We start from the raw sequence: 23,994 nt of genomic DNA, 5'->3' as shown, positions 1-23,994 counted from the left end.
TATGGCTTAAAATTATGACACCCCATATAGGCATAAATTTAAGTTCTTGCTCATATTACTTGTTTTAATTTCAGGGGTTTTCCTGTTTGGCTGAAGTATGTTCCAGGTATCAGTTTCAGAACAGACAATGAGCCTTTCAAGGTTAGATCAAGTTGTCATATGAAAAGTTCTTCATTTCAATGTGACTGGTTTCTAATTTGGGTGTTATTCTTTGTGTAAATGCTGTAATGTAGGCTGCAATGCAAAAGTTCACTACTAAGATTGTTGATATGATGAAAGCAGAAAAGCTCTATGAAAATCAGGGTGGTCCAATTATTCTATCTCAGGTTGTTAAAGAAACTTCAGTATCTTTTGTTATCATTTTCTCCACTAATCTTGCAAATTTGTTTGATGAAGATATTTGTCTTTGAATTTTTTTTTTGACAGATAGAAAATGAATATGGACCTATGGAGTGGGAACTAGGTGAACCTGGTAAAGTTTACTCAGAGTGGGCAGCCAAAATGGCTGTGGATCTTGGCACTGGTGTCCCATGGATCATGTGCAAGCAAGATGATGTTCCTGATCCTATTGTAAGTGGATTCTATATAATTTCATTAATTTTCTATGCAAAAATTATTGTCAGTTGTCAACCTAGATGTTGATGAATTAATTAAATAAAATAGTTTTAGTCCCTGCACATGGGGCGGCTTTTGTTCCTACTCCTATCTGTTTTCTTGTCTCTTAAAAAAAATATTCAGTGACCTTTGACTCTTGTAATCACTGACTTGTGAATATGTTGTTTCTTAGGGGTCGTTTGGTAGGATGCATTAGAATAAATAATGCATGCATTAGCTTTGTGTATTACTAATACCTTGTTGGGTGAACTTTTTCAACTTAAGTATAACTAATGTATACACTCTATTTGGTATTATGCAATGCATATGGTATCAGCAATGCAAGGGTTTTTAATGCTTGCATTAGCATTGTTAAAGACACAATTGTCCCTCAAAACCTTTTCCATATCCTTTCCACCGTATTTGTTGAGGTTATTTTTGTAAACAAATATTTTTTTTAGAAACTATGCAATGCATGTTATTTTTAATACACCAAACTAGACAATGCATAAGAAATAATCTCAGCATAACTAATTCTAGCATTACTAATGCAATCGCTACTAATTCACCCTATTTAGCACCATTCTTATACACCCTACCAAACGACCCCTTAGTGTTTTGCAAAAAAAAAATTCTTTACCTGTCTGAATCAAACTTGCAAGCAGAGAGATACTGTACTTCCCCTGTTCCTGATAGCTACTTTTACTAATACTTTAAAACATCCTGGAAACATAACTTGTATTGGCATGTTTTCTGTTCCTCTTTCCTTTTTAATAAAATTTTCTCGGGTATTTTACCTTAATGTATCTCTTTTCCCTGCTCAGATTAATACCTGCAATGGTTTCTACTGTGACTACTTCACACCAAATAAGGCTAATAAACCCAAGATGTGGACTGAAGCCTGGACAGCTTGGTAAACTGCATATTCATCTCTCATAAGCAATAGGTGAACAATATCTTATTTTACATCTTTGCTAGAGTTCATGACGGGATGATTTTCTGTTTTGATAATGCTGGCAGGTTTACTGAATTTGGAGGTCCAGTTCCTTACCGTCCTGCAGAGGATATGGCATTTGCTGTCGCAAGATTTATACAAACGGGAGGCTCCTTCATCAATTACTATATGGTAATTCATTGGACTTTAACATTTAGATGTATGTATCTTCTGAATCCAAGAAATATACATTGTTCTATGATCCTATTTTTCCTCTTTTTTTGGCCAGTATCATGGAGGAACAAACTTTGGAAGGACATCTGGTGGCCCATTTATTGCTACTAGTTATGACTATGATGCACCCCTAGATGAATTTGGTATGTTCTTTCTTAAAATCTATGTTTGGATTGAACATCTTTAATGTAAGGAGATGGTTAAGGATCAAATTCTGTTTCCTGTTTTGTTCCATACCATTTTTATAGGGAAAAGGGATTTTTTTTTGTGAACTCTTTTTTCTTTTCCTGTTATTCCTGTTTACATTAGTACACTGCTTTCCATAAGTTTTTTCACTCATGTGTGAGGGTCAGCGCTTCCATTTCTGACTCCTTGCCAAATTATCTGTGCTTCTGTTTGGATGGAATGTCAGTTTTCCATGTTGTACACCTTTACTTACTCGAAAACAAATCATTGCTGTATATAGGGCTGAATGCTTTGATCACTAATTTCAAGTCATTCTAGTTCAGAAGGCCATGTACCTGTTGTAGTAGGCATGCAAGCTGCATTTAAAGCAATGTCTACTGCTTCTCCTAAAACTTGATGAATTTCCCAAGTTTGATAGAATAAGTTCAACCACTTTTGGTAGCTTTACTGATGCTAGCAGTTCCATTAAATTAATTACTTGGAGTCCTGTTCTTCATCATAAATGAAATTATGTTTCTCAGTTAATCTATGGTTGTTGATAAAAACTTACATCATACTATGTTGTTGTTCAGTTAGTCTACTGCTATTGAGAAAAACTTATGAGGTTTCTTTACAGTCAAGTCCATGATTAGAACTAGGAAGAAGATGTAAAAGATGGAAAAAAAGAGCAACTGAAGTGGAAATAATCGTTTTGCCTAAGTGAACTTTTTCCCTTTGATCTTCAGGGTCATTACGGCAGCCTAAATGGGGTCATCTGAAAGATCTACATAGAGCAATAAAGCTCTGTGAGCCAGCTTTAGTATCTGCAGATCCAACTGTGACATCCTTGGGAAACTATCAAGAGGTGACATTTATTTGGGTTCTTCTTAAACTAATCATCATTACCAGAATTGAAGTGAAAACAAACGTTCATTTTCTCTTACAGGCACGTGTTTTTAAGTCGGAGTCTGGGGCCTGTGCTGCCTTCCTAGCAAATTACAACCAGCACTCTTTTGCTAAAGTGGCATTTGGGAACATGCATTATAACTTGCCACCCTGGTCTATCAGCATTCTTCCTGACTGCAAGAACACTGTCTATAATACTGCAAGGGTGAGAAAAAAACTCTTCTCCTGAAGTACTTGTGTTATTAGTACATAACCATGAATATCTCACAATTTTCTAATATTTTACTTTCTTGAGAGAATGCCTTATACGTAACTCCACAGTCAGAAGTCTGACAGCACTCTTAATTCAATGTAAAGGTTGGTGCTCAAAGTTCTCAGATGAAGATGACTCCAGTCAGTAGAGGATTCTCATGGGAGTCATACAATGAAGACGCAGCATTGCATGAAGACGATACTTTCACAGTTGTTGGGTTATTGGAGCAGATAAATATCACAAGAGATGTATCTGATTACTTGTGGTATATGACTGAGTAAGTGCTTCTGTAGCTTCTAGTATTGCTTCACAAACAAAATAAGGAAGTTAATTACACTTGAACTACTTTATATTGCTCACATGTTTATAATTAATAATGTTTACCCGCAGCATTCAGATTGATCCAACAGAAGGATTTTTGAATAGTGGAAATTGGCCTTGGCTTACGGTCTTCTCTGCTGGCCATGCATTGCATGTATTTGTGAATGGTCAATTAGCAGGTCTGACGTCTTTTGTTACATACAATTGTGGTTTGAATCTCTTTTTATTTTGGTGTTTTATATCGGAGGTTTGAGGCTTTTGATTGCTTGCAATTTACGGCCGAGGAAACAATTTGGCGTAAGAAAAAAAACTGATGTCCCAGTCAAGCAGCACATTGTTATTTGATGTTTCCGTTCATCCAAACTTTTTGCAGGAACTGTGTACGGAAGTTTAGAGGACCCAAAACTAACTTTCAGCAATGGTATAAATCTGAGAGCTGGTGTGAACAAGATTTCTTTGCTAAGCATTGCTGTTGGTCTTCCAGTATGTCCCTCTCTCCCCACCCTCTCTTTCTCTATTACACGTGCATATGATCATACATATGCCTGGTTATCGGCTCATGGCAGTTGCTTCGTTCTACACATTGCACTAAAGTGAAACTGATTTTGAGAGTTATACTTCAGTATTTCCAAAATATGCTCATCACGTGTCTTGCTTTTACATGTGCTTGAATTTAGAACGTTGGCCCTCATTTTGAGACATGGAATGCTGGTGTTCTTGGACCAGTTTCACTTAATGGACTTAACGAGGGAACAAGAGATTTAACATGGCAGAAATGGTTCTACAAGGTTTGTCTTTTTAGATGTTCAAACAAAATTGTTTGCTTATAATGCCTGTCTACCTGACTTTTTTATTTGTTTCACCAGGTTGGTCTAAAAGGAGAAGCCCTGAGTCTTCATTCACTCAGTGGTAGCCCATCCGTGGAGTGGGTGGAAGGCTCTTTAGTGGCTCAGAAGCAGCCACTCAGTTGGTATAAGGTGCATAACTCATGTCTTCTCTACCATTTTAGTTATTAAAAGTAAAAGTTATCTTTCAATAAGAAAGTAATATTACTTAAAGGATTACGCTTTATGGAGCAGTGCTAGCATTTACTGTAACACGGATCATATCAAGCCTTCAAAAGATCTGAGGAAAAGCCCACTAAATCCCTTTGCTGTGTTTACAGACTACATTCAATGCTCCAGATGGAAATGAGCCTTTGGCTTTAGATATGAATACTATGGGCAAAGGTCAAGTATGGATAAATGGTCAGAGCCTTGGACGCCACTGGCCTGCATATAAATCATCTGGAAGTTGTAGTGTCTGTAACTATACTGGCTGGTTTGATGAAAAAAAGTGCCTAACTAACTGTGGTGAGGGCTCACAAAGATGGTAAGTAATGACAAACCTTAGTGAATTTTACTCTGATGTAACAGTAACAAGAAGCTCCAACTTACTGAGAATCATAAATTCAGGTACCATGTACCCCGGTCTTGGCTGTATCCTACTGGAAATTTGTTAGTTGTATTCGAGGAATGGGGAGGAGATCCTTACGGAATCACTTTAGTCAAAAGAGAAATAGCAAGTGCTTGTGCTGATATATATGAGTGGCAACCACAGTTGTTGAATTGGCAGAGGCTAGTATCTGGTAAATTTGACAGACCTCTCAGGCCTAAAGTCCATCTTAAGTGTGCACCTGGTCAGAAGATTTCTTCAATCAAATTTGCAAGCTTTGGAACACCAGAGGGAGTTTGTGGAAGCTTCCAGCAGGGAAGCTGCCATGCTCCGCGCTCATATGATGCTTTCAAAAAGGTATTTATGAATCCTAATTTAATGAGTTGACATGAGAAACTGATTGGTCAATATAGCATCTTTTCCTAACAATCTCTGAGCTAGACTGATTTATTTGCATCTTAAATTGGTTATTATTACTATACTTGCAGAATTGTGTTGGGAAAGAGTCTTGCTCAGTACAGGTAACACCGGAGAATTTTGGAGGCGATCCTTGTCGAAATGTTCTAAAGAAACTCTCAGTGGAAGCCATTTGTAGTTGATGATCCTGAGTATACAAGTGATAAAAATACTTAACCACTCCTATAAACATTTTTCGAACGAGCTACTAGACATCCATAAATCCACACTACCATTTTTTTGGCTCTGCTGGGGTTGAAGTTGTACAGTTCAGCAACACACCTCTTTGATCAAAGCTCACCTGATTACGAAGATGATTGGCGAAAGATTCTGTACATGTGAGGTTTAGTCTAATTACACATCAAGACGATTCTTGATGAGCCGATGTGCAAATTTTGTTTGTGTTAGGGTGAGAGACTTGGAAAGCATTTTGCTTCCATGAACTTCAACATTGTACAATCATCATGTATGTAAGAAAGCAATAATTCATTGCTTTGCACATAGAGAAATGCTTTTTATTATGTTGTAGTACCATCAAGCTCTTTCAATTACTATGCTTTCTCACTCTTGTTCCTCAACATGTGTTGTCTGTTAAGATATTGGATGTTTCATCATGTCTGTCAAAAGTGTTGTTTCTTGACAGCTATCAGCTATGCAAGTGGACAAAACTAAATATGAAAATGCTTTCTAAAGCACATTCAGAAAGAAATGTAGCATAACGTTCAACAAATTTGGTCGAGGGTGTGCAAATTTTCTTCCCCAGTTGTGTTAGGGGTGTTCATAATTAAATATACACTTATAATAACTATACATTTAATATTTGTACATCACATAGTTTTCCAACATAGGTGTGCAGCAGATCACACCTTTCGTATAAGGTGGCTCCGATCCATGCGCTATCTTTAGGAGGGTTATTCGACCCCCTTTGGCGGAAAATTATATTATTTTTACATGGTTAAAATAATTTTTTATGTATATATAGTAGATGTTGAACCCCCTTAGGCTACTTCGTGTGTCTATTTCTTCAGATTTTAAACTCCCTAATTAAAAATTTTGGCTCCGCCACTGCCCATGTGACTAACCTATTAATATTTGTTGAAAATAGGCCTATTAAACACACCTTGGAGATATGGCTGGTCCCATGTCCCCCACTTTGAGTGTGTTTGGTCGAAAAAAATGGAATTTAAGCCATTTTTCAATACTTCTCCTCAAGTCATAAATAGTTGTAATTTTGGGATTTTGGGTGAAGGGCCCATTCCTCTTGTCAAATTTGATGTCATTTGGAGTTTGTTTACCTATAGGCTTGACTTAAGAGAGTGTTTGGATTGACATTTACAAAATAGCTTATAAGCTCAAAACTCATAAGTTGGGAATATCCAACTTTGATTTTTAGCTTATTTTGATAAGTACGTACTTATTTGATCTAAAAGTACGTGCTTAGAAATATTCTTTTATTTTTTTCCAAACATTACAAAAGGAAGAAAAAAAGAAGCTTAAAACCCAAAAATACTTGCATACCTCTAGGGAGTGTGTAAGGTATCCAAATGTATTGCTAAAAGCTACAAAAAATGTGTCAACAATGTAACCAACAAAATAAACTAAGAATGATAAGAAACAAACCAAGCCTGTGAACTGGAATCGAAATGGTCGTTAGCAGGCAGGAAATTTCAGCCTTTGTCTTATGAAGTAACGAAAACAAAAAACTTTGCAACTCTTTCTATGTATCAAAGTCAGCAAAAGTAAGACCATTTTCACTATACCACTACATACTATGAGATATGGTCAGTACTCAATCTTCACCAAGGAGTATATTTTCTGGACAAAGCACAAGCAAGTATATCACCAAGGAGGCATATGCTGCAATCAACATGACCACTTCCTAAATTTCGAAATCTCTTGATCAGTCGATCTTCACAGAGGAGTAGATCCTCCGAACAAACCAGAAGCAAGCATAGAAACCAATTGTTCCCGTTAACACAAAGAAGGCGTAGGATGCAATCAACATGTAACCGAAATACAAGATTCCGGAAACCAGCTTTGTGATTTCCAACTTGCTGAAGAAATAGAAGACTGAATAGAGAAAGAAGTACAATGCCGAGGATCCAGCAGTCAGATAAGCTCTCCACCACCAATAATAATCTTCACTGCACAACTGGAAGTAGCAGAGAACCATTGTTATCTCCGCACACGTGATTATCAAGATCAGAAAGACTATAAAAAGGAAGCCAAAGATGTAGTAGAACTGGTTCAGCCATATGGAAGTCAAAATGAAGAACAACTCGATGAAAACAGCTCCAAATGGAAGAATACCACCGATAAGAATTGAAAACGCAGGTGTCATGTACCATGGTTGCTCCGGTATTTGTCTAGGTATTTTGTTTGTCTTAACCGGCTCTTCAGTGACCACTTTTTTATTGCCCATGTATCCGCCAACAAACACTAAAGGCACTGAGATACCAAACCATAAGCACACAAGAGCAAACATAGTTCCAAAAGGCACTGCTCCAGAAGATTTCTCTCCCCAGATGAGAGCATTCAGCACAAAGAAGACAGCAAAAAGTATACCAGGGAACATAAAAGCAGTTCTCAAGGTAATCCTCTTCCAATGTGTTCCCCTGAATGTTCGGTAAAGACGTGCAGAAGAAAAACCAGCAAACAACCCCATGAAGACCCAGAGCAGAACCATGGCAGTCATAAGTCCACCACGGTTAGAAGGCGACAAGAAACCCAGCACAGCAAACATCATTGTCACTAGTGTCATCACAAATATCTGGACACCAGTCCCAACATAAACACACAATAATCCACAATTAGTAGGAGGGCGGAAAACATCTCCATGAACAAGTTTCCATCCTGTTTCTTCCTGAGCTTCATCTTGTGTTTCCAGTTGATTATAGTTAGCAATATCTCTGTACAAAGTTCTCATCATGATCATCGCGACCATACCAGAAAGGAAGAGGACAATCATAAGAGAGTTTATGATGGAAAACCAGTGAATCTGATCATCATTCATGAGAAGGTATGTATCCCAACGAGAAGCCCACCTTATCTCACTCTCCTGCAGAAAAACAGTTAAAAGAAAATCAACAAACCATAAATAGTTGTTTTGTGCCTGAAGCAGGACACAGATAACAGTTCAATAAGTAGAATACCTTGAAGGAAACATCATAAGAAAATACAACTTCCTTATCTGTATCTACTTCTTGGGGTATAACACCACCTAGAATTAAATTTCTTGTATTCTGGTTGCACGTCGTCACTTGAGGGTTCTTGTCATTCCACTCCTTGTACTCATGCTTAATGCTGTCAAGAAAAATCAAGTAAGAGAAGAACATCCAGGAATAATTATACCTTCCCCCAAGAATGAAAAAATTGAATACAAACAGAAAGGAACAGGTTTGCATCTAAACCTATTTGGAGTGACTTCAAACCCAACAATACGAGCTGTATCAGTATCAAGATCCTTATGGTACATGACTCGAAAACTTAAGTGGTTGTTGATAAAATACTTCCCCTCTTTACTCTGGCAGAAGCAAGTGAATGCATTAACGGTTAGATTACTTAGCAAGTATTATGTCATCATTCTATATTAATCCAGTGATTGCACTAACCCCAGCATAATTTCCCTTGAATCCAACACGGAAACCATGCTCATAAGTAGTTGACTGACTCCCATCTCGCCTTTGTCTAAGAACAGCAACAGGAAGGTTATCCAGAATCCTGCATAATTTATTTGAATGATCAAAGTTAATTTTTTTATGGTGGTGCAAAATCATGAGCATGGTGGGACTGAACTGGAAAAGAAAAATTAAACTGAATTTATCGTACATATTGACTCTGTACTCATCATCAATCTTTTCCTTGAAGTTCTTTGCATATTCAGCAATAAGTTTTTGTCGACAAACCACTTGACATGGCTGTTCTTGTCTCATTTGAAACTGTGAATCAATTTACAAGATATAACCAACGCAGCCAATTCACTAGAAAGTACATGAACAAACATTTTTAGTGCCATTTTCAAACTAGACGGAAACAGCATATCCTTACAGTATAAACTGAATTCTCTATTCGGTCCCCTCGAAGAACCTCCCCCAAATTCTCCGCACTATTCAAAATTTCAGTAGGTTTGCAATACTTCAAGAAGTAATAGTCATATGGTAGTTGTGTCTTTGTAGATGACAGCTTGTTTACTTTGATATTAAGTGGATCACCCTGTAAGAACATAGATAAGAACAGCTTTTTTACACAATTATACATAGCAGAGAAAGCAGCAAAGAGTTGTCCCTTTACAGAAAGTTTGTTCTTTTCCGCTAGAAGTGGGAAGAATCAAACAGAAAGCATAACACATATCACATAACATATAGCAACACCCAAAGTCCAAACAAAGCAAAATAGTATCTTTTCAGTGATCTTCGCTCAGATGTTTCTACCCCACAACTAGTATAAAATCACTGCAATGACAAATATTTCTTGGATAGGATTTTCAATAGACAAACATATAAAGACCTCAAGAGAAACAGATTCAATAAAAAGAAACGTCAAAAGGGTCTCTTCCTCTTTGGAAAGGAGATCTCAGAGTTTTAGAATATACCACATTTCTCCATTGAGTTCACACTGAATTAGTAACCTTTTCTTTTTTAATCTTATCACACATTTGCTATGAGTTGAATGTATTCTGCCAAAGGCAGTCATTCAAGCAAACCATTTAGTAGGGGCACACACATTCACTGTCTCTACGCGGTCTATATATAGAGGATACAAAAATATATATGTAGCAGGTGAAAACTGCCTTCATTGTAACAAAGAGTTGTGATGATATCATATAAGATGCCTATCCAGCAGACAACTTGAGCTCAACTTCAGCAAAATTAATCAAAAGTGACTTTTTTTCTAGGATTAGTCCATCAACATATGATATAAATTATCACGTCCATTACTACAATCAACCACTCAATTAAGCCACCATATGAATTCACGTCCATTACTACAATCACATATCACATCAGAACCCCATCTTAAAAACATGTCATACTATATCAAAGCTTCAACAGTTGGTGAAAATCAAATTATTCAAGAAATGATCATGGAGGGACATTATTGGACACCCAAAATAAAAAAATCTCTGAATTATTCAAGAAAATGGTTATGGGTAGAAATTGCTGGAAGCCCAAAAACTAAAAATGTCACAATCATTCAAGAAAATGATCATGGGTATGAATTACTTGACACCCAAAACTAGAAAAATGTCTGAATCACTCAAGAAATGATTATGGGTAGATATTAATAGACACCCAAAACTGAAAAACATCTCAATCATCTAAGAAATGATTATTGGTTGAAATTAGTGGACACCCAAATTTACTAGCTGATCCCAAAACCATTCTTTTTGGTTAAAAAAACAAATCAAGAGGGGAAACGGGTGGTGTACAGTTTGAAAATCTCGAGGAGCAACACCAGGAAGATAGAAGGAATGTGTAAAGGAGATGAGGAAGAAGAAGGAGATGAAGAAGGTGGTGGTGAGACGGCATAATCTTCGTCGATCCATGTGGAATTCCATGCTTCCCTGCAGAGAGAGCCGAAAACGACAAGTGTGATATCAGGAGAAAGCTTTATACAAATTCCATGCTTCACCCTTTTTGATAACTACTACTACTATATTAATCTTTTCTTTATTTTATTTTGTTAATTAAATGTTTTCTTATTCAAGTTAATTAATATTAAAAGAAAATGGATTTTACCCCTAACTAGAGTTGTCAAAAAAGGGGTCACCCAGCTCCACCCGACTCACGCCGCGTGGGCCAAGAAATTTAATGGGGCTAGGGCGGGCCCTTCATTTGGAAAGGCTTGAAAGTACTCAACTTAACTAACCCTAGTACGGTTGCGAGCTAGGGCGGGCTAGCCATTTTTTTTCTTTTCAAATTTAAAATTCTATAACATCAAGAAAATGAGAGAATTTTCAAATTAAATATGACAACAATGGGGTTGTTTCAATAACACTAGCAAAAATCTAATTGATTAATATGTATCTAGGATACTAGATACACGAGATATATGTATCTAGTGTGATGCATCCCATATACGCAAGCGTGATAAGAGAGCGGGGAGCGAGATAGGAAGGAGGCGAGGGCGTAAGATTTGTCTATATCTCCTATTGGATAGAGTGTATCTAGAACAAATTACATCTAAGTTCATGTATCTATGTATCTGGACACATTAAAATCTAGTAAGATTCACAATATTACAACATAACGTACATCTAAGTAATTAACTCATATGTATTGCGATTTTTGTAAGTTACCCTTAAATAAATAGTTTGACCCATGGACCGACCCCGATCAAACCTTAATGGACAAGGGCTTGTATGAGCCAGACTTATAAGCCCTAATTTTAAATGAGCTTGAAAAATCCTATTACAACCCTATTCTAATGACTAATTGGATTGGGCCGTCCCCATGAACCAAGGAATGTTGAATAACTTTCTCCAATAAACATTCATATTTAGACGCTTCAAACTTAGTCCCAATTAAGTAAGGGGTCGTTTGGTAGCTGGATAGGTCAAAGCTAATACATGAATAACTTGATTATTCATGTATTAATTTTATACCATGTTTGGTTTGCAAATAGGATAAGAGTTATTCATGTATTAACTTTATCCAGTGTTTGGTTGACAGATTTTCAACTGTTGTATAAAAGTTATTCATGTAGTATTTTTATGTGGTATTTGATTGCGTTTAATCCTACATAATTAATACTTGTATAACTTATGAGATAATCTATGTATAATTTATGCGGGATAGAGGGCGGAATAAGTTATGTGGGTATTAGTTATACATGTATTAAAATGGTAAATTACACATTCACCATATTAATATAATTTACTCTTATATATATATATATATATATATATTAATTTACAACAAATTAAATAATTAATACATGTTAAAAAAGCACTACCAATTTTATTCTTTTAAGTTTTTTGTCTTGTTAATTGCTTAATTACTTCCAATTTCTTTGCTTAAATTCTTGTTAATTTTTTTTTCTTTTTAGTTAAAAATACAATTTTTTTTAGTTATCTATTATTTATTTTATTTTAAATTACATATTACTTAATTGCTTAATCATATTGAATACAAATTACTTAATTATTTTTTGTTATTTGTTATTTACTTTGTTATTTTTATCTATTGGTATTTCTTTATTTTTAATGTGTTATTTATATAATTGGTTATTTTAATGATTATAATAAATATTAGCTTACTAATTACTTTTGAAGTTAAAGAAATAAAAATTAGCTCACGAACATATTGTTAATCTCTACATAACTAAACACTACATAATATTTGCATAACTCTATCCAGTTACCAAATGATCCCTAAATATTAATTTATAACAGATAAAAGTTGTTTTCCTCCTTTAATTTACTTTTAAAATTAAATATATTTTGACCAATAAACAAAAATAGACACCTCAAATGTTCTCAATAAAATCTTTAAAAACTTTTTTGAAATAAATTTTATATATTTTGACAAACTATATATATATATATAAATACAATAATTATATGAAAAAATTACAAATGGCATGAGGGGTATTACATTCGATACGACGACGTGGGAGCGGGATCCATGCACGACCTTTTCAAAAGTTTCGCAGTATTCTTCTGAGACGGAAATTGTGTAGGGTTAAAGATTGAATCATTTGGTTATGGAGCTCAATTTTTTGTCCTAGAAATCGCATTTATTGTAAATAGTATTTTTGCAATCGACAAGCATTGATCTGATATGGGTATGCCTTCAATTCATGCTCTGTTCCATTTCCAATCCACTGTTTCTTCAATGTATTTCATGTGTAAAGATTGGATTTTTATTTCTTCTTTTGGGTATTTTGGATCATTTAATTGGTGGGTTTCCTTCCGCTATTGAATATATTGTGCCAAATGTAAAAATGCATTGCATCTTCTGCATGTTAATTTTCCCCTGGCAATGTAATAAGTGTAATTCTGGGAAATGTTTTTCTTTTTTTCCTTTTCATTAATGATTTTATTATGCTTTGCTCGAGTCGAGGGTGTATTGGAAACAACGTTTCTAGGTAGGAGTAAGGTTGTGTATACACCACCCTCCCCATACTTTACTTGTGGAATTACACTAGGTATGTTATTGTTTTCTTTTTTATATTTATGTGCCAGACAGCCAGAGTAGGGAAGGTATGCTTTGCGAATTAGTTACCTTGGGGTGATAATATACGGATTGTTATGCACTAAATAGTAGTAATACAAATGTTGTTATGCAAGGACTTCAATACCAAAAGGATTGGTTTTAATAATTAGTATACATGTATATGTTTTAGTTTATAAAATTTTGAACTAATAGAGAATAGTACAATTTTTGTAATCCTATTTATGGGTTGATATGATGTACCTTCTTACTTAGAGCTCGACTCTGTAGCCTTCAGTTGGGATGAAATGTGAACTCTTTCTCTTTTCTATCTTACTATATAGAATTATGAATTTGTGCTACCTTGTGGATTTTATTTGTTTCCAAACAATGGATGCTGGTTCAATCTAAGGCTTTTTTAAAGTTGGGTTCTTGTTGACTTTATAACATATGCTTTCAGATAAAAATGATGAATGTTGCTCCACCCACCTCATTGATGGGGATGGAGTCTTCAATGTTACTGGAGTTGAAAGTTTCATAAAGGAAGTTAAATTGGCAGAGTGTGGTCTTTCATATGCTATAGTATCCATCATGGGCCCACAAAGTAGCGGTATTAATTCTTTCTAGATGAACATAATTGTTATCTTCCATTTTTCAGTTTGTAATCTACTAATGTAAATTTATCTTGTTGGACTGTCTGTTCGTATTCTTAGTTGACTCAATTTTCATTCCTCTCGCTAACTTCGAATGAGATCATTCCAGGGAAAAGTACACTGTTAAATCATCTATTTGGTACTAACTTTAGAGAGATGGATGCTTATAAAGGAAGGTATGGGCTAGTCATTTAGCTTATCATAGTAATTCTGTGTATCCTATAAAAGTGAGAATTATTAATATTCTTTCAGGTCACAAACCACAAAGGGTATCTGGATGGGTCGATGTGTTGGGATTGAGCCGTGCACCCTTGTTATGGATTTAGAGGGCACTGATGGGAGAGAGCGTGGAGAGGTTCGTTGAACTGACTTTCTCGATGATGATTTGGTTTCCCGCATTCTTTTTTTCCCATGCTTGGCTTTCAATGTAGCTCCTATGACTGTTTATATGTAAAACACCATTTGTATTTCTCCCGAAGTGTTGTACCGTATTGTGTGGCTGCATATGTATAGTTATTGCATCCTAATATGGACAATGTTTGTCCTTTTTCTGCCTTGTCCTACTACCTTTACAGTATGATGTGGTTTATTCCAATTTGGTATCCACAATCTTCACATCTTCCTTTTTGATGCGTTCAACAATGCTTCACTGAGATAATTGAGAACAATCTTCAACAAGATGTTTTTGTTGGAACAATTTCCATGGATTTGCTGGTTTATGAGATCTTTTAAATTTGACTTTCCTCATCTCTTTGTCGACATACTCATTTCTGTGTTAAACCTGTCTATGTATCCACTGTTAGCTACTCTATATTGTATTGGTGATTTTCAAATTTCTATGATTGATTTGTAGCCACCAAGTTTCATGCTATGAATGCTCATCAAACGCTCTCTATATATCTCATTCAGACTTTATGTTTGGTATAGGATGACACTACATTTGAGAAGCAAAGTGCCCTATTTGCGCTAGCTGTTTCTGATATTGTGCTAATCAATATGTAAGTTTTCTTTTAGTGTGTGAATTACATGCCCTTGAGAAAAATTAAAACCTGAAAAAAGAATATCCAAATGGACAAGTTGTTTATAAGTTTCAAATTCAGGTGGTGTCATGATATTGGCCGTGAACAAGCTGCAAATAAGCCTCTTTTGAAGACTGTTTTTCAGGTATAGTACAAGGTGGTACCTTGTCTGAATATTTTGATTCACTGTTTTACCAATTAACCTTAACAGGTTATGATGCGGTTATTTAGTCCTCGAAAAACGACTCTGCTGTTTGTTATACGTGATAAAACAAGGGTAGGTTCCTTCTACTCTCATGTATGATTTTTCAGTTGAAGATATTCCTACATTGATTGTATCTGGTGATTGTTGAAAAGATTGTATAACTAGTTGATTTTCCCATTGTATTTGTAGACTCCCCTTGAAAATTTGGAGCCCGTTTTAAGGGAAGATATTCAGAAGGTATCATATCCATGTTTCATAGTATACATATTATTGTGGACTCAATTGTTGATTCTTATTTGTTTCTATTTGATGTAGATATGGGATTCCGTCCCAAAACCGCAAGCTCACGAGGAAACACCTTTAAGTGAATTTTTTAACGTGAGTCTCTTCAGTTAAGATCTCTCATGTATTTCTTGTTGCATCTCTTATGCATATGTATGTAATGAAATTGATTGAATGTCCAGGTTGAGGTTGTTGCTCTTTCTAGTTATGAAGAGAAGGAAGAGCAATTTACAGAGCAGGTAGACACAAATCAATTACTGGAAATTAGTTGATTCCCCGTCTTCATTACTCTATTTTGAATTTGTTTGGTTGGGCATATAGTGTTTGCCGACATACTTAGATTACCAATTTTTTTGTTTGAGCTTTTGGGTTATTAGATTATGTTTATCCTTGTTATCCTTGTAAAGGTGGCTAGTCTAAGACAGCGATTCTTTCATTCTATTGCACCTGGAGGTCTTGCTGGAGATAGACGGGGAGTAGTTCCTGCTTCAGGCTTTTCATTTAGTGCGCAGCATATGTGGGAGGTTATAAAAGAGAATAGGGACCTTGACCTCCCTGCCCATAAGGTTTTGTACCCTGAATCTGCTCAATTGAAGTTTCAACTGATCATTTATATCCTTGTTGATGTGCTTGATTTAAACTAAATACAGGTTATGGTAGCTACAGTGCGCTGTGATGAAATCTCCAATGAAAAATATGACTCCTTCATGAAAAATGAGGTATTTGAATTGCATTAAATATTTAGTTAATTTCACATTGTTCTTTTTCATAAACCAATTTGAACATCGGTATTCACATGTAATGATTTATCTTTTGTTTTAGGAGTGGTGTCAATTAAAAGAGGCCGTGCAATCTCATCCTGTGGGGGGCTTTGGGAAGAAGCTTAGCTCAATTTTGAACACTTGTTTATCTGAGTAAGAATGCTATCTCATTTTGCGTGCTTTATAGCTCTATGCATGTATGTTTTCATATGTCAAAATGAGTTTCTTGCCTTTCTCATTCTTTCTCATACACACCAAAGTAGCTGTACTACGTTTCAGATACCAAATGACGATCGGAAGGAGTATCTTTATGTCTGAGGAAGCATATCTATATGGTGATGTTTCTTAATGTTCTCTTTCTTCTTCTCTCGAGAAGGATGCATTTGAGCACTCTTGCAGTGAGAGGGGACCACAAAATTATGTTTGATCACTGCACTGTTACTAAGGCTATGGTATTGTGTTATTGATACGTCTTAGTTTTGGGTTTGCCTGGTGTAGTTCAATGTAAAGAGCCTGGATGCATACCTGGTAATACTTTTAAAAACACATGAAGGAAGTTGTAATGTGAAAGAGAGTTTAGGACAAAGGGAAGACTGACAATTTAAAGCTATAAGTAAAGTTGAACCTGTGCATCATTCTGGAATTGTGCCGAATCATGTTTCGTATGTGCATAATTCTATACTCATCTTCCTTGATATACATGCTACGAACTTGTATGCATATTGACAATAATAAGCACGTAGCAGAGTATAAGATTTTTTTTCCTTTTCAGATATGACGCAGAGGCAACATTCTTTGACGAAGGAGTGAGATCTTCAAAGAGAAAGCAGTTGGAAGAGAAATTGCTTCAGGTAGTGGCTCTAGACAACTCTCTCCTCTAAACTTGTTTCACTGTTCAAAACTTGGTGGATTTCTTTTGTTTGATGACAGCTACTAGGACTTCCTATACCTAACGACTTCCAATTCTAATGTAACAGTTACTTCATGAACTGCTGATGGCATTGCATTTTCCATCCCCACTAGAAAAAATTATACTCCCTTCATTTCAGTCTATATGATGGAGTTTGACTAGGCAAATTTAAGATAGTCAGTTTGACTTGTGTGTTCCATAAGTGGAAGTGGAAAACTTATTTAAACAATGGATTTTAGTTTGACAGAAAATTTCACATTGAAGTTTAGAAACTCTTCCATGAGTTTCATCTGCATTCCTAACAATTTTCCATCATTCCTACATTCAAATGTCACCATGTGTGGATATGAAAGTTTTAAATGGAAATACCCTTTTGCTTATTAAAATAATTCAAATTGTCACTTGGTATGGTGGAAGCAATCCTTTTGCTAACAAAGTAGCTCCAGTTTGTTCCTTGGAGTGATGTATCAACTAATCTTCATTATACCTATACAATAAAGATTCTCATGCAACTATGCTGATGATTGCAGAAATATGCAACTTGATGCAGGGAATGCTGCATACATCATACTCCCTCTCAGATGGGCATCTTCTCTAATCAAGAAAAAACATTTTCTTTAACCAACCTCATAATTCATCCCTTTTTTGTTTGTAGCTCATCCAACCAGCCTACCAATCTATGCTGGGACGCATACGATCTGATACTTTGCAAAGATTCAAAGAAGCATTTGATAAGGAATTGAAGGGAGGTATAGGGTTCGCAATGGCCGCTCGTGAGTGCACTGGGACTTTTATGTCCCAGTTTGATGAAGAATGTGCAGGTACAGGAATAATCTGTCATTGCTGTAACCCCACTACAATTTAATCTTTTCCAAAGACACGATCATCTTATCTGTCAGTAGTGATTACTCATTGGCGAACACCTAGCTGAGCTTGTAGTTATCAAAGTGAACAAAGACAAACATAAGTGGCTGATATATTTGCCTAGTGTAATATGTTGAGCTAGTCCCAGCAGATTGCTCTTTGAAACAAGTCTACTGATACAATATTTTGCAGATGCTGTTATTGACCAAGCAAAATGGGACTCGTCCAGAGTTAGGGATAAGCTCAAGCGTGATATAGATGCTCATATCGCTGAAGCTCGTACTGCCAAGCTGGCTGAAGTTACTACTCTTTATGAGGTATGAAGTTTAATAACCTTTATATTTTAGTCCTTGTGCTACATCTCAAAATTTACTAAATCTCGGGCTTGAATCCGTTGGTAATGTTTGATACTGGTATTTTTAGATCCAACTAATTTGACATTTGCCTGGAAAAAGAAGTTTAATATGACAATGCATTTCCATCTAATAGCTGAATGGCTATTACAACACTACTACTTTGTTGCAACTGGATCTTAGATGATACTCCCTCCGTTCACTCCACTTTGGACTTTACACGTCCCTTAAGAAACAATGATTAATATTTTACCACATTACCCATATTAATTGATGAATAGTCTTCGATCTTGGGAAATAAGTAATTAATGTTGAGAGTAAAATTGGAAAAAAATAATTGTCATTTCTTGATAGGTTAAAAGTGACAAGTAAAAGTGAAAATCTATTTTTGGAATAGTGGACAAGTAAAAGTGAACGAAGGGAGTACAACAATAACTGAGGGAAGCCTTTTGAGATCAACTGTATCTTTAGATGTAGTTATGCTGGCACTGAATGAGAGTTTTTGTCTAGACAAAACTAAATGACGCATTAGCTGGACCTGTTGAGGGTCTTTTAGATGGAGCTGGTGACGATACATGGCCAGCAATGAGAAAACTGCTTCAACGTGAGACTGACACAGCACTCACTGGTTTTTCGGCTGCACTTTCTGGTTTTGAAATGGATGAACAAGCAAAGGATAGTATGGTTTTGAGATTGAAGGATTATGCACGTGGAGTAGTTGAAGCAAAGACAAAGGAAGAAGCTGGAAGGGTTTTGATTCGTATGAAGGATAGGTACTGATATTTGATCGTCTTGTTCTGGAGTTCTGACATTGAATACTTTTATACAAAATATATGCTACTGACTTGAAAATTATGACAGGTTTTCAATGTTGTTTAGCTATGATTCTGATTCAATGCCACGTATTTGGACTGGAAAGGAAAATATTCGAGCTATTACCAAAACTGCCAGATCAGCTGTATGACTGACTGAATTTATCTTTCTTTTCTCTGGTGTCGTTTAAGGTTTGAATATCACATAAATCTCTGTTCTTTAATTCTATCCTCAGTCTTTGAAGCTCATGTCAGTTATGGCTGCAATTCGTCTGGAAGATGAACGTGATAGCATAGAGAATACACTGACTGTTGCACTTGGGGATGGAAAGTCAGGTGCTTCAACCAAAAAAGGCACTGAATCACTTGATCCTCTGGCCTCTAGCACTTGGAATGAGGTAACTTGCTTAGTCGATAATTTGGTTTTCCTTAGAAGTTATTTACAAGAAGAGAGCAAGATTATTCAAGTTATGGTCAAAGTGACTTCATAGAGTTCATACAATTTGAATATTTTCTTTGAAACATCAACTAAATTGTCAATTTTTATCAGTGCAGTACTATTTTTTTGGGACGTAACAGTGCAGTACTTTATATACCCTTCTGTGCAAACCTTGCAGCTTGGTCCGACATTTGCATTTGTTTACCTTTCTCATTTTGGTACTTAGACCTGCAAGATCAGAGAGATGCATGCAAATGTTTATCTTTTGAAATTACACTTCTATTGAGTAATCTTTCTTTTCTCCATATTTGACCTATCATATATCATCTTCTGGTTAACTTTTGATTGCAGGTCTCTGCATCAAAAACTTTGATCACACCTATCCAATGCAAATCATTGTGGAAGCAATTTAACACTGAGACTGAATATATTGTTACACAAGCCATTGCTGCTCAGGCACGTTATCCTACATCCTGCAAACATTTATGTGCTTTTTAGGACTTCACTTTTTCTCTACTTAATTTCTTTGTCATTATGGCAGATTCTAAAACTCCATATACGATGGTGGCTGGAAACATGCTACAGAATGTTATTAGGAATAAATTTGATGCAATTTTGTACATTAAACTTCAGAGATTTGATAATTATGTACCAAAGAATTTGAGGGGGTGGGTACCTTTTTGTACTTGGTGGTTGATTACCTGTTGTGCTAGGAGTAAAAGTGTTTTGAGTGGTGATATGTTGGAGTAAACCTACCTGAAGATCCCACATTGGCCCTTTAAGGGATGTGTGGTCTCTTTAATATGACTTGGGCAATCCTCCCTCGTAAGCTACCTTTTGATTGAGTTACGCCCAAATGTCATATCTTAAAATGGTGTCAGAGTACTACCCGTCCCAATTCTTATTTCCTATGTTGTGTCCCATAATAAATTGTCCATGCTCTAGATGTCCAACCCTGGGCATGAGGGTTTGTGTGTGTGAAGAGTCCCACATACTCTTAAAGGACTGAGTGGTCTCTTTAATAGACTTGACAATTATTCCCCTCATGAGTTAGCTTTTAGGGTTGAGTTATGCCCAAGTTGCATAGCTTAACACTACCTTTAGTTGATTTTCAGCTCAGGGGAAAGTGATCTTGAGGCATGCCTAAGTCCTGAAATGAGGCATAGCACAGTCATAGCGCTTTGCAAAGATAGGTGCCTGCCGCGGGAGGCACCAAGGCATGCACCTTAACAATGACAAACCAACTAATGTTTCTTTCTTAATTTAGGTTAATAAGTGTATAGTCTTGAAAATTGTAACACTGAATCACATACAATGTCCATCAAAATGATATATGTTAATGAAATTAATCAAATAAAAAGGGTTTGGTATATGTACCTATGAGTCATCCGACCAATTTACTAGGAGGAGAATGTTTTGGATAACTATACCAGTGATTAAGAACAATAATTTAGAAAATATAAAGAAACTAGGTACTTAATCTATATTAGAAATTTTAAATTTGCATCAGAAATAAAGGATGGTTTTCCAAATTTGATGTTTTTATATCATATGTATTTTAGTATTTCACTTAATTGAAAATCTTGCAGTTGCTCTACTCACATAATTGTTGTTTGATTCTACTTATTTTTCTTGCATCAGTTAAACGTATGAATGTGCATATATACACACATACATTTAATATTTTATATATTATTCATTTTGCACCTTTTAACTAAAGCGATCATGGTAATTGCACTTTGCATTTAAAGTCTTTTTTTTTCATCATTTTCGCATTTGACAACACTTTTCAGTACATTTGAATCAAACAATTTTGAATGTTTTATCACTGGCTTAAGAAAAGTTTCAGCTTTGACTTATGTTACCCTGTTGCCTTTTAATTTGATTCCAACGATTCTCTGAGCCTGTCAATTGTATGTTAACATAGCAGTTCTTCTTAGCATGTGTTATGACGTCTCTATTTGATATTTTCATCAAGATATAATTTTCTCTTCAGGGTTGTAATATTATTAGACTCCTAGACTCCTTTGTGCTTAACTTCTGATTGTCTATTTTTAAATTTTCAGGAGGCCAGCAAGAGGAACAACAATTGGTTACCACCTCCATGGGCAGTTGTCGCGTTGCTTATTCTGGGGTTCAATGAATTCATGACACTGTTGAGGTACCATTTCCTACTTGTGGATCATGAGTAAGAAGTACAGTTGAATTTGCTCGGGTACACATTAGTTTGGTCACATATTTATTCGATAGCAGATCATAACCCAACCTGCCCAACTTAAGACCACCTCTAAATCTAATGTTAGAATAAGGTAGAAGTTTCTCTATTTTCTCTTCCTTCTCTATCTAGTGAATTGAGTAATTTATTCAGTACTTTTAGTTTAGGCCTTGAAATGGAGGTTGAGATTAACTTGTTAGGATCTACTCTTTTAGCCCATATCAAATTCAAAGACGGATTTATCTTAACCTGTGAGTTTTGGGTGGGTTAAGAAATTTGGACTAATATTGACACTCTTAGTCATGATACCACTTAGTTTGACGAGTAGAGACTTTTATATCCTCTCGATGATGGGGTGTACCCACCGTGATCCCATAGCTCATGTTGGTTTTTACTCTTTCCAGGAATCCTTTGTATTTGGGAGTCATATTTGTTGCCTTTCTACTAGTGAAAGCCCTCTGGGTGCAACTGGACATCTCTGGTGAATTTCGCAATGGTGCTGTAAGTATTGAATCTGATTCGTTAAAGAGTTCAGTTTTGTTGTATTAGAAGCAGTTTGACCAAGTAGCTGGTACAAGCTCTCTATCTTTGCTGATCACATAGAGTATTATCATTGTAAACTTCCTCCATTGTCATAAAGTATGATACTTCATATCATTTACTGTTGCAGCTGACTTTCTAGACTTCTGTTTTCATTCAAAACTACAATTGCCAATACAAATTAGTTGTAATCTTACATAACGAGACGCATTTGTAACTTCCTTCCTATTCTGCAACATTTTTAGAGTTAATCGTTTAGATTTGGACGAAATGGACTTGATACAAAACCGTGATTGGTGCACTTCCAATTCTTACATCACAATGTGGAAAGCTTTTAAAGTTAAAATCTTTTTGTTACCTGATCTTGTATACATGTGTTGACAGCTTCCTGGATTTCTCTCTTTAGCAACAAAGTTCATTCCTACAGTCACCAATCTTCTTAGACGACTGGCAGAAGCAGGACAAAGGAAGACGAACGCTGCACCTCAACATAATCTTACTCCTGCATCAAAGGGGAATGATAACGAGGATGACAAAATGATGTAAAGAGTGACGGATCAACAACGGGTTCGTTTGTTTGACAGAATCCAATGATTTGGGGTCGAACTCTACATATATGCGCGAAAAACAAATACATATGGAAATATATATACATTTCAAAATCTAAATTTTGGATCTACATTGGGAAGCAAGTCATGTTTGTAGAGCAGTCTCTAATATTCTGTGGCAGCAAGTTCTTATGTTTATAGGATGTCTTGTGATGCCCAAGTAACTTAGTTGTGGGATAAACTAAGAGGGTCCTCCAATGTTTTTCTTGTTTGCCACCAATTTTGTCTTTAAAAAAACTAAGGTACCGATGAAAAATATATACTGTATTAATGAGATGTGATCATTTTTGTGATTTTGTAATTTATATGGAAGAGCTTAAATTTCATTTTTGAGTTCCTTCTAATAAAAAGGATAAGACACAAGTACCCCATACTATCACTAAAATTTCAGAGACACATTAATAAATTAAGATCCTATTACCCTCTCAAGCTTATTTTTTTTTTGTAATTTTGTACACCTTTTTGGCTTACGTGACATCCAAACACCTCTTAAGCGTAGGAGTGTGCATCGATCGATTTGGTTTGAATTTATGTATTATTGGTTCGGTTTATAGATTTTTAAATACACTAAACCAATAACCAAACCAATAAGATATTTTTTATCGATTTTCGATTAATCAGTTTTGGTTCTTAACGGTTAGATTTTCGGTTTAACCAATAAGAAAATGTTTATCAAATAAATAGATGACTTCTATAATAAATTTTTCGTGACAATACAATAATGTAACTTACAAATGATCATAAAATAGAAACAATTATAACAAACATGAAAAGAACTATACATGTGTAACACAAAGAGAAATTAAGAGGAATGTGGTTCTTACTTTAGATTTTGAGTTTTGATGGTTTGTATTATGTGGAGTTGTGAATTCAAAGTCACAGT

General features: G+C 35.6%; 3 protein-coding genes across 4 annotated transcripts in view; 2 read left to right on the top strand and 1 right to left on the bottom strand.

Annotated features, from left to right (window-relative positions):
• The window catches only part of LOC125862484 (beta-galactosidase), a 299,954-nt gene extending 294,079 nt beyond the window's left edge, over nucleotides 1-5,875 (top strand). For both annotated transcript variants that reach the window (XM_049542568.1, XM_049542570.1), the window contains 16 exons: nucleotides 75-141; nucleotides 234-326; nucleotides 427-570; nucleotides 1,419-1,507; nucleotides 1,615-1,720; nucleotides 1,818-1,905; nucleotides 2,674-2,792; nucleotides 2,874-3,038; nucleotides 3,191-3,363; nucleotides 3,477-3,586; nucleotides 3,781-3,890; nucleotides 4,085-4,195; nucleotides 4,274-4,384; nucleotides 4,573-4,778; nucleotides 4,862-5,198; nucleotides 5,330-5,875. In XM_049542568.1, the coding sequence (XP_049398525.1) occupies nucleotides 75-141; nucleotides 234-326; nucleotides 427-570; nucleotides 1,419-1,507; nucleotides 1,615-1,720; nucleotides 1,818-1,905; nucleotides 2,674-2,792; nucleotides 2,874-3,038; nucleotides 3,191-3,363; nucleotides 3,477-3,586; nucleotides 3,781-3,890; nucleotides 4,085-4,195; nucleotides 4,274-4,384; nucleotides 4,573-4,778; nucleotides 4,862-5,198; nucleotides 5,330-5,440 (2,140 nt within the window). In that variant the 3' untranslated portion in view covers nucleotides 5,441-5,875. The remainder of the gene's footprint in view (nucleotides 1-74; nucleotides 142-233; nucleotides 327-426; nucleotides 571-1,418; nucleotides 1,508-1,614; nucleotides 1,721-1,817; nucleotides 1,906-2,673; nucleotides 2,793-2,873; nucleotides 3,039-3,190; nucleotides 3,364-3,476; nucleotides 3,587-3,780; nucleotides 3,891-4,084; nucleotides 4,196-4,273; nucleotides 4,385-4,572; nucleotides 4,779-4,861; nucleotides 5,199-5,329) is intronic.
• A 922-nt stretch (nucleotides 5,876-6,797) lies between these two features.
• Nucleotides 6,798-10,911, bottom strand: LOC125863170 (transmembrane 9 superfamily member 7-like). Its single transcript, XM_049543339.1, has 7 exons — nucleotides 10,726-10,911; nucleotides 9,345-9,509; nucleotides 9,126-9,235; nucleotides 8,909-9,017; nucleotides 8,708-8,820; nucleotides 8,450-8,600; nucleotides 6,798-8,355 (listed from the first exon to the last, which is right to left on the bottom strand). The coding sequence occupies exons 1-7, from the start codon at nucleotides 10,852-10,854 to the stop codon at nucleotides 7,198-7,200; spliced, it is 1,935 nt and encodes a 644-aa protein (XP_049399296.1). The 5' UTR covers nucleotides 10,855-10,911; the 3' UTR covers nucleotides 6,798-7,197.
• A 2,989-nt stretch (nucleotides 10,912-13,900) lies between these two features.
• LOC125863283 (protein ROOT HAIR DEFECTIVE 3-like) lies at nucleotides 13,901-23,418 on the top strand. The gene is made up of 22 exons (XM_049543465.1): nucleotides 13,901-14,060; nucleotides 14,213-14,279; nucleotides 14,356-14,458; nucleotides 15,031-15,101; nucleotides 15,204-15,267; nucleotides 15,334-15,399; nucleotides 15,517-15,564; nucleotides 15,643-15,705; nucleotides 15,792-15,848; nucleotides 16,017-16,175; nucleotides 16,260-16,328; nucleotides 16,432-16,523; nucleotides 17,143-17,221; nucleotides 17,936-18,101; nucleotides 18,337-18,461; nucleotides 19,008-19,270; nucleotides 19,359-19,455; nucleotides 19,546-19,707; nucleotides 20,100-20,204; nucleotides 21,815-21,909; nucleotides 22,368-22,464; nucleotides 22,888-23,418. The coding sequence occupies exons 1-22, from the start codon at nucleotides 13,901-13,903 to the stop codon at nucleotides 23,047-23,049; spliced, it is 2,370 nt and encodes a 789-aa protein (XP_049399422.1). The 3' UTR covers nucleotides 23,050-23,418.
• The last annotated feature ends 576 nt before the right edge of the window (nucleotides 23,419-23,994 follow it).

The sequence above is a fragment of the Solanum stenotomum genome, chromosome 4 (assembly GCF_019186545.1).
Source record: "Solanum stenotomum isolate F172 chromosome 4, ASM1918654v1, whole genome shotgun sequence".
In the NCBI taxonomy this organism is placed as follows: domain Eukaryota; kingdom Viridiplantae; phylum Streptophyta; class Magnoliopsida; order Solanales; family Solanaceae; genus Solanum; species Solanum stenotomum.
The sequence above is the reverse complement of the archived record's forward strand: the minus strand, read 5'-3'. Positions and strand labels throughout refer to the sequence as shown.

Bases quoted from the DNA above. Each gene is read 5' to 3' on its own strand.
- LOC125863170 (XM_049543339.1), bottom strand. From the start codon at position 10,854: ATGGAATTCCACATGGATCGACGAAGATTATGCCGTCTCACCACCACC. The intron at 9,510-10,725 runs GTACACCACCCG...ATGTTCTTACAG, and splicing joins CTCCTCGAGATTTTCAAACT to GGTGATCCACTTAATATCAA. The intron at 9,236-9,344 runs GTAAGGATATGC...ATTGATTCACAG, and splicing joins TAGAGAATTCAGTTTATACT to TTTCAAATGAGACAAGAACA.
- LOC125863283 (XM_049543465.1), top strand. From the start codon at position 13,901: ATGCTTTCAGATAAAAATGATGAATGTTGCTCCACCCACCTCATTGAT. The intron at 14,280-14,355 runs GTATGGGCTAGT...ATATTCTTTCAG, and splicing joins ATGGATGCTTATAAAGGAAG to GTCACAAACCACAAAGGGTA. The intron at 18,102-18,336 runs GTACAGGAATAA...AATATTTTGCAG, and splicing joins GTTTGATGAAGAATGTGCAG to ATGCTGTTATTGACCAAGCA.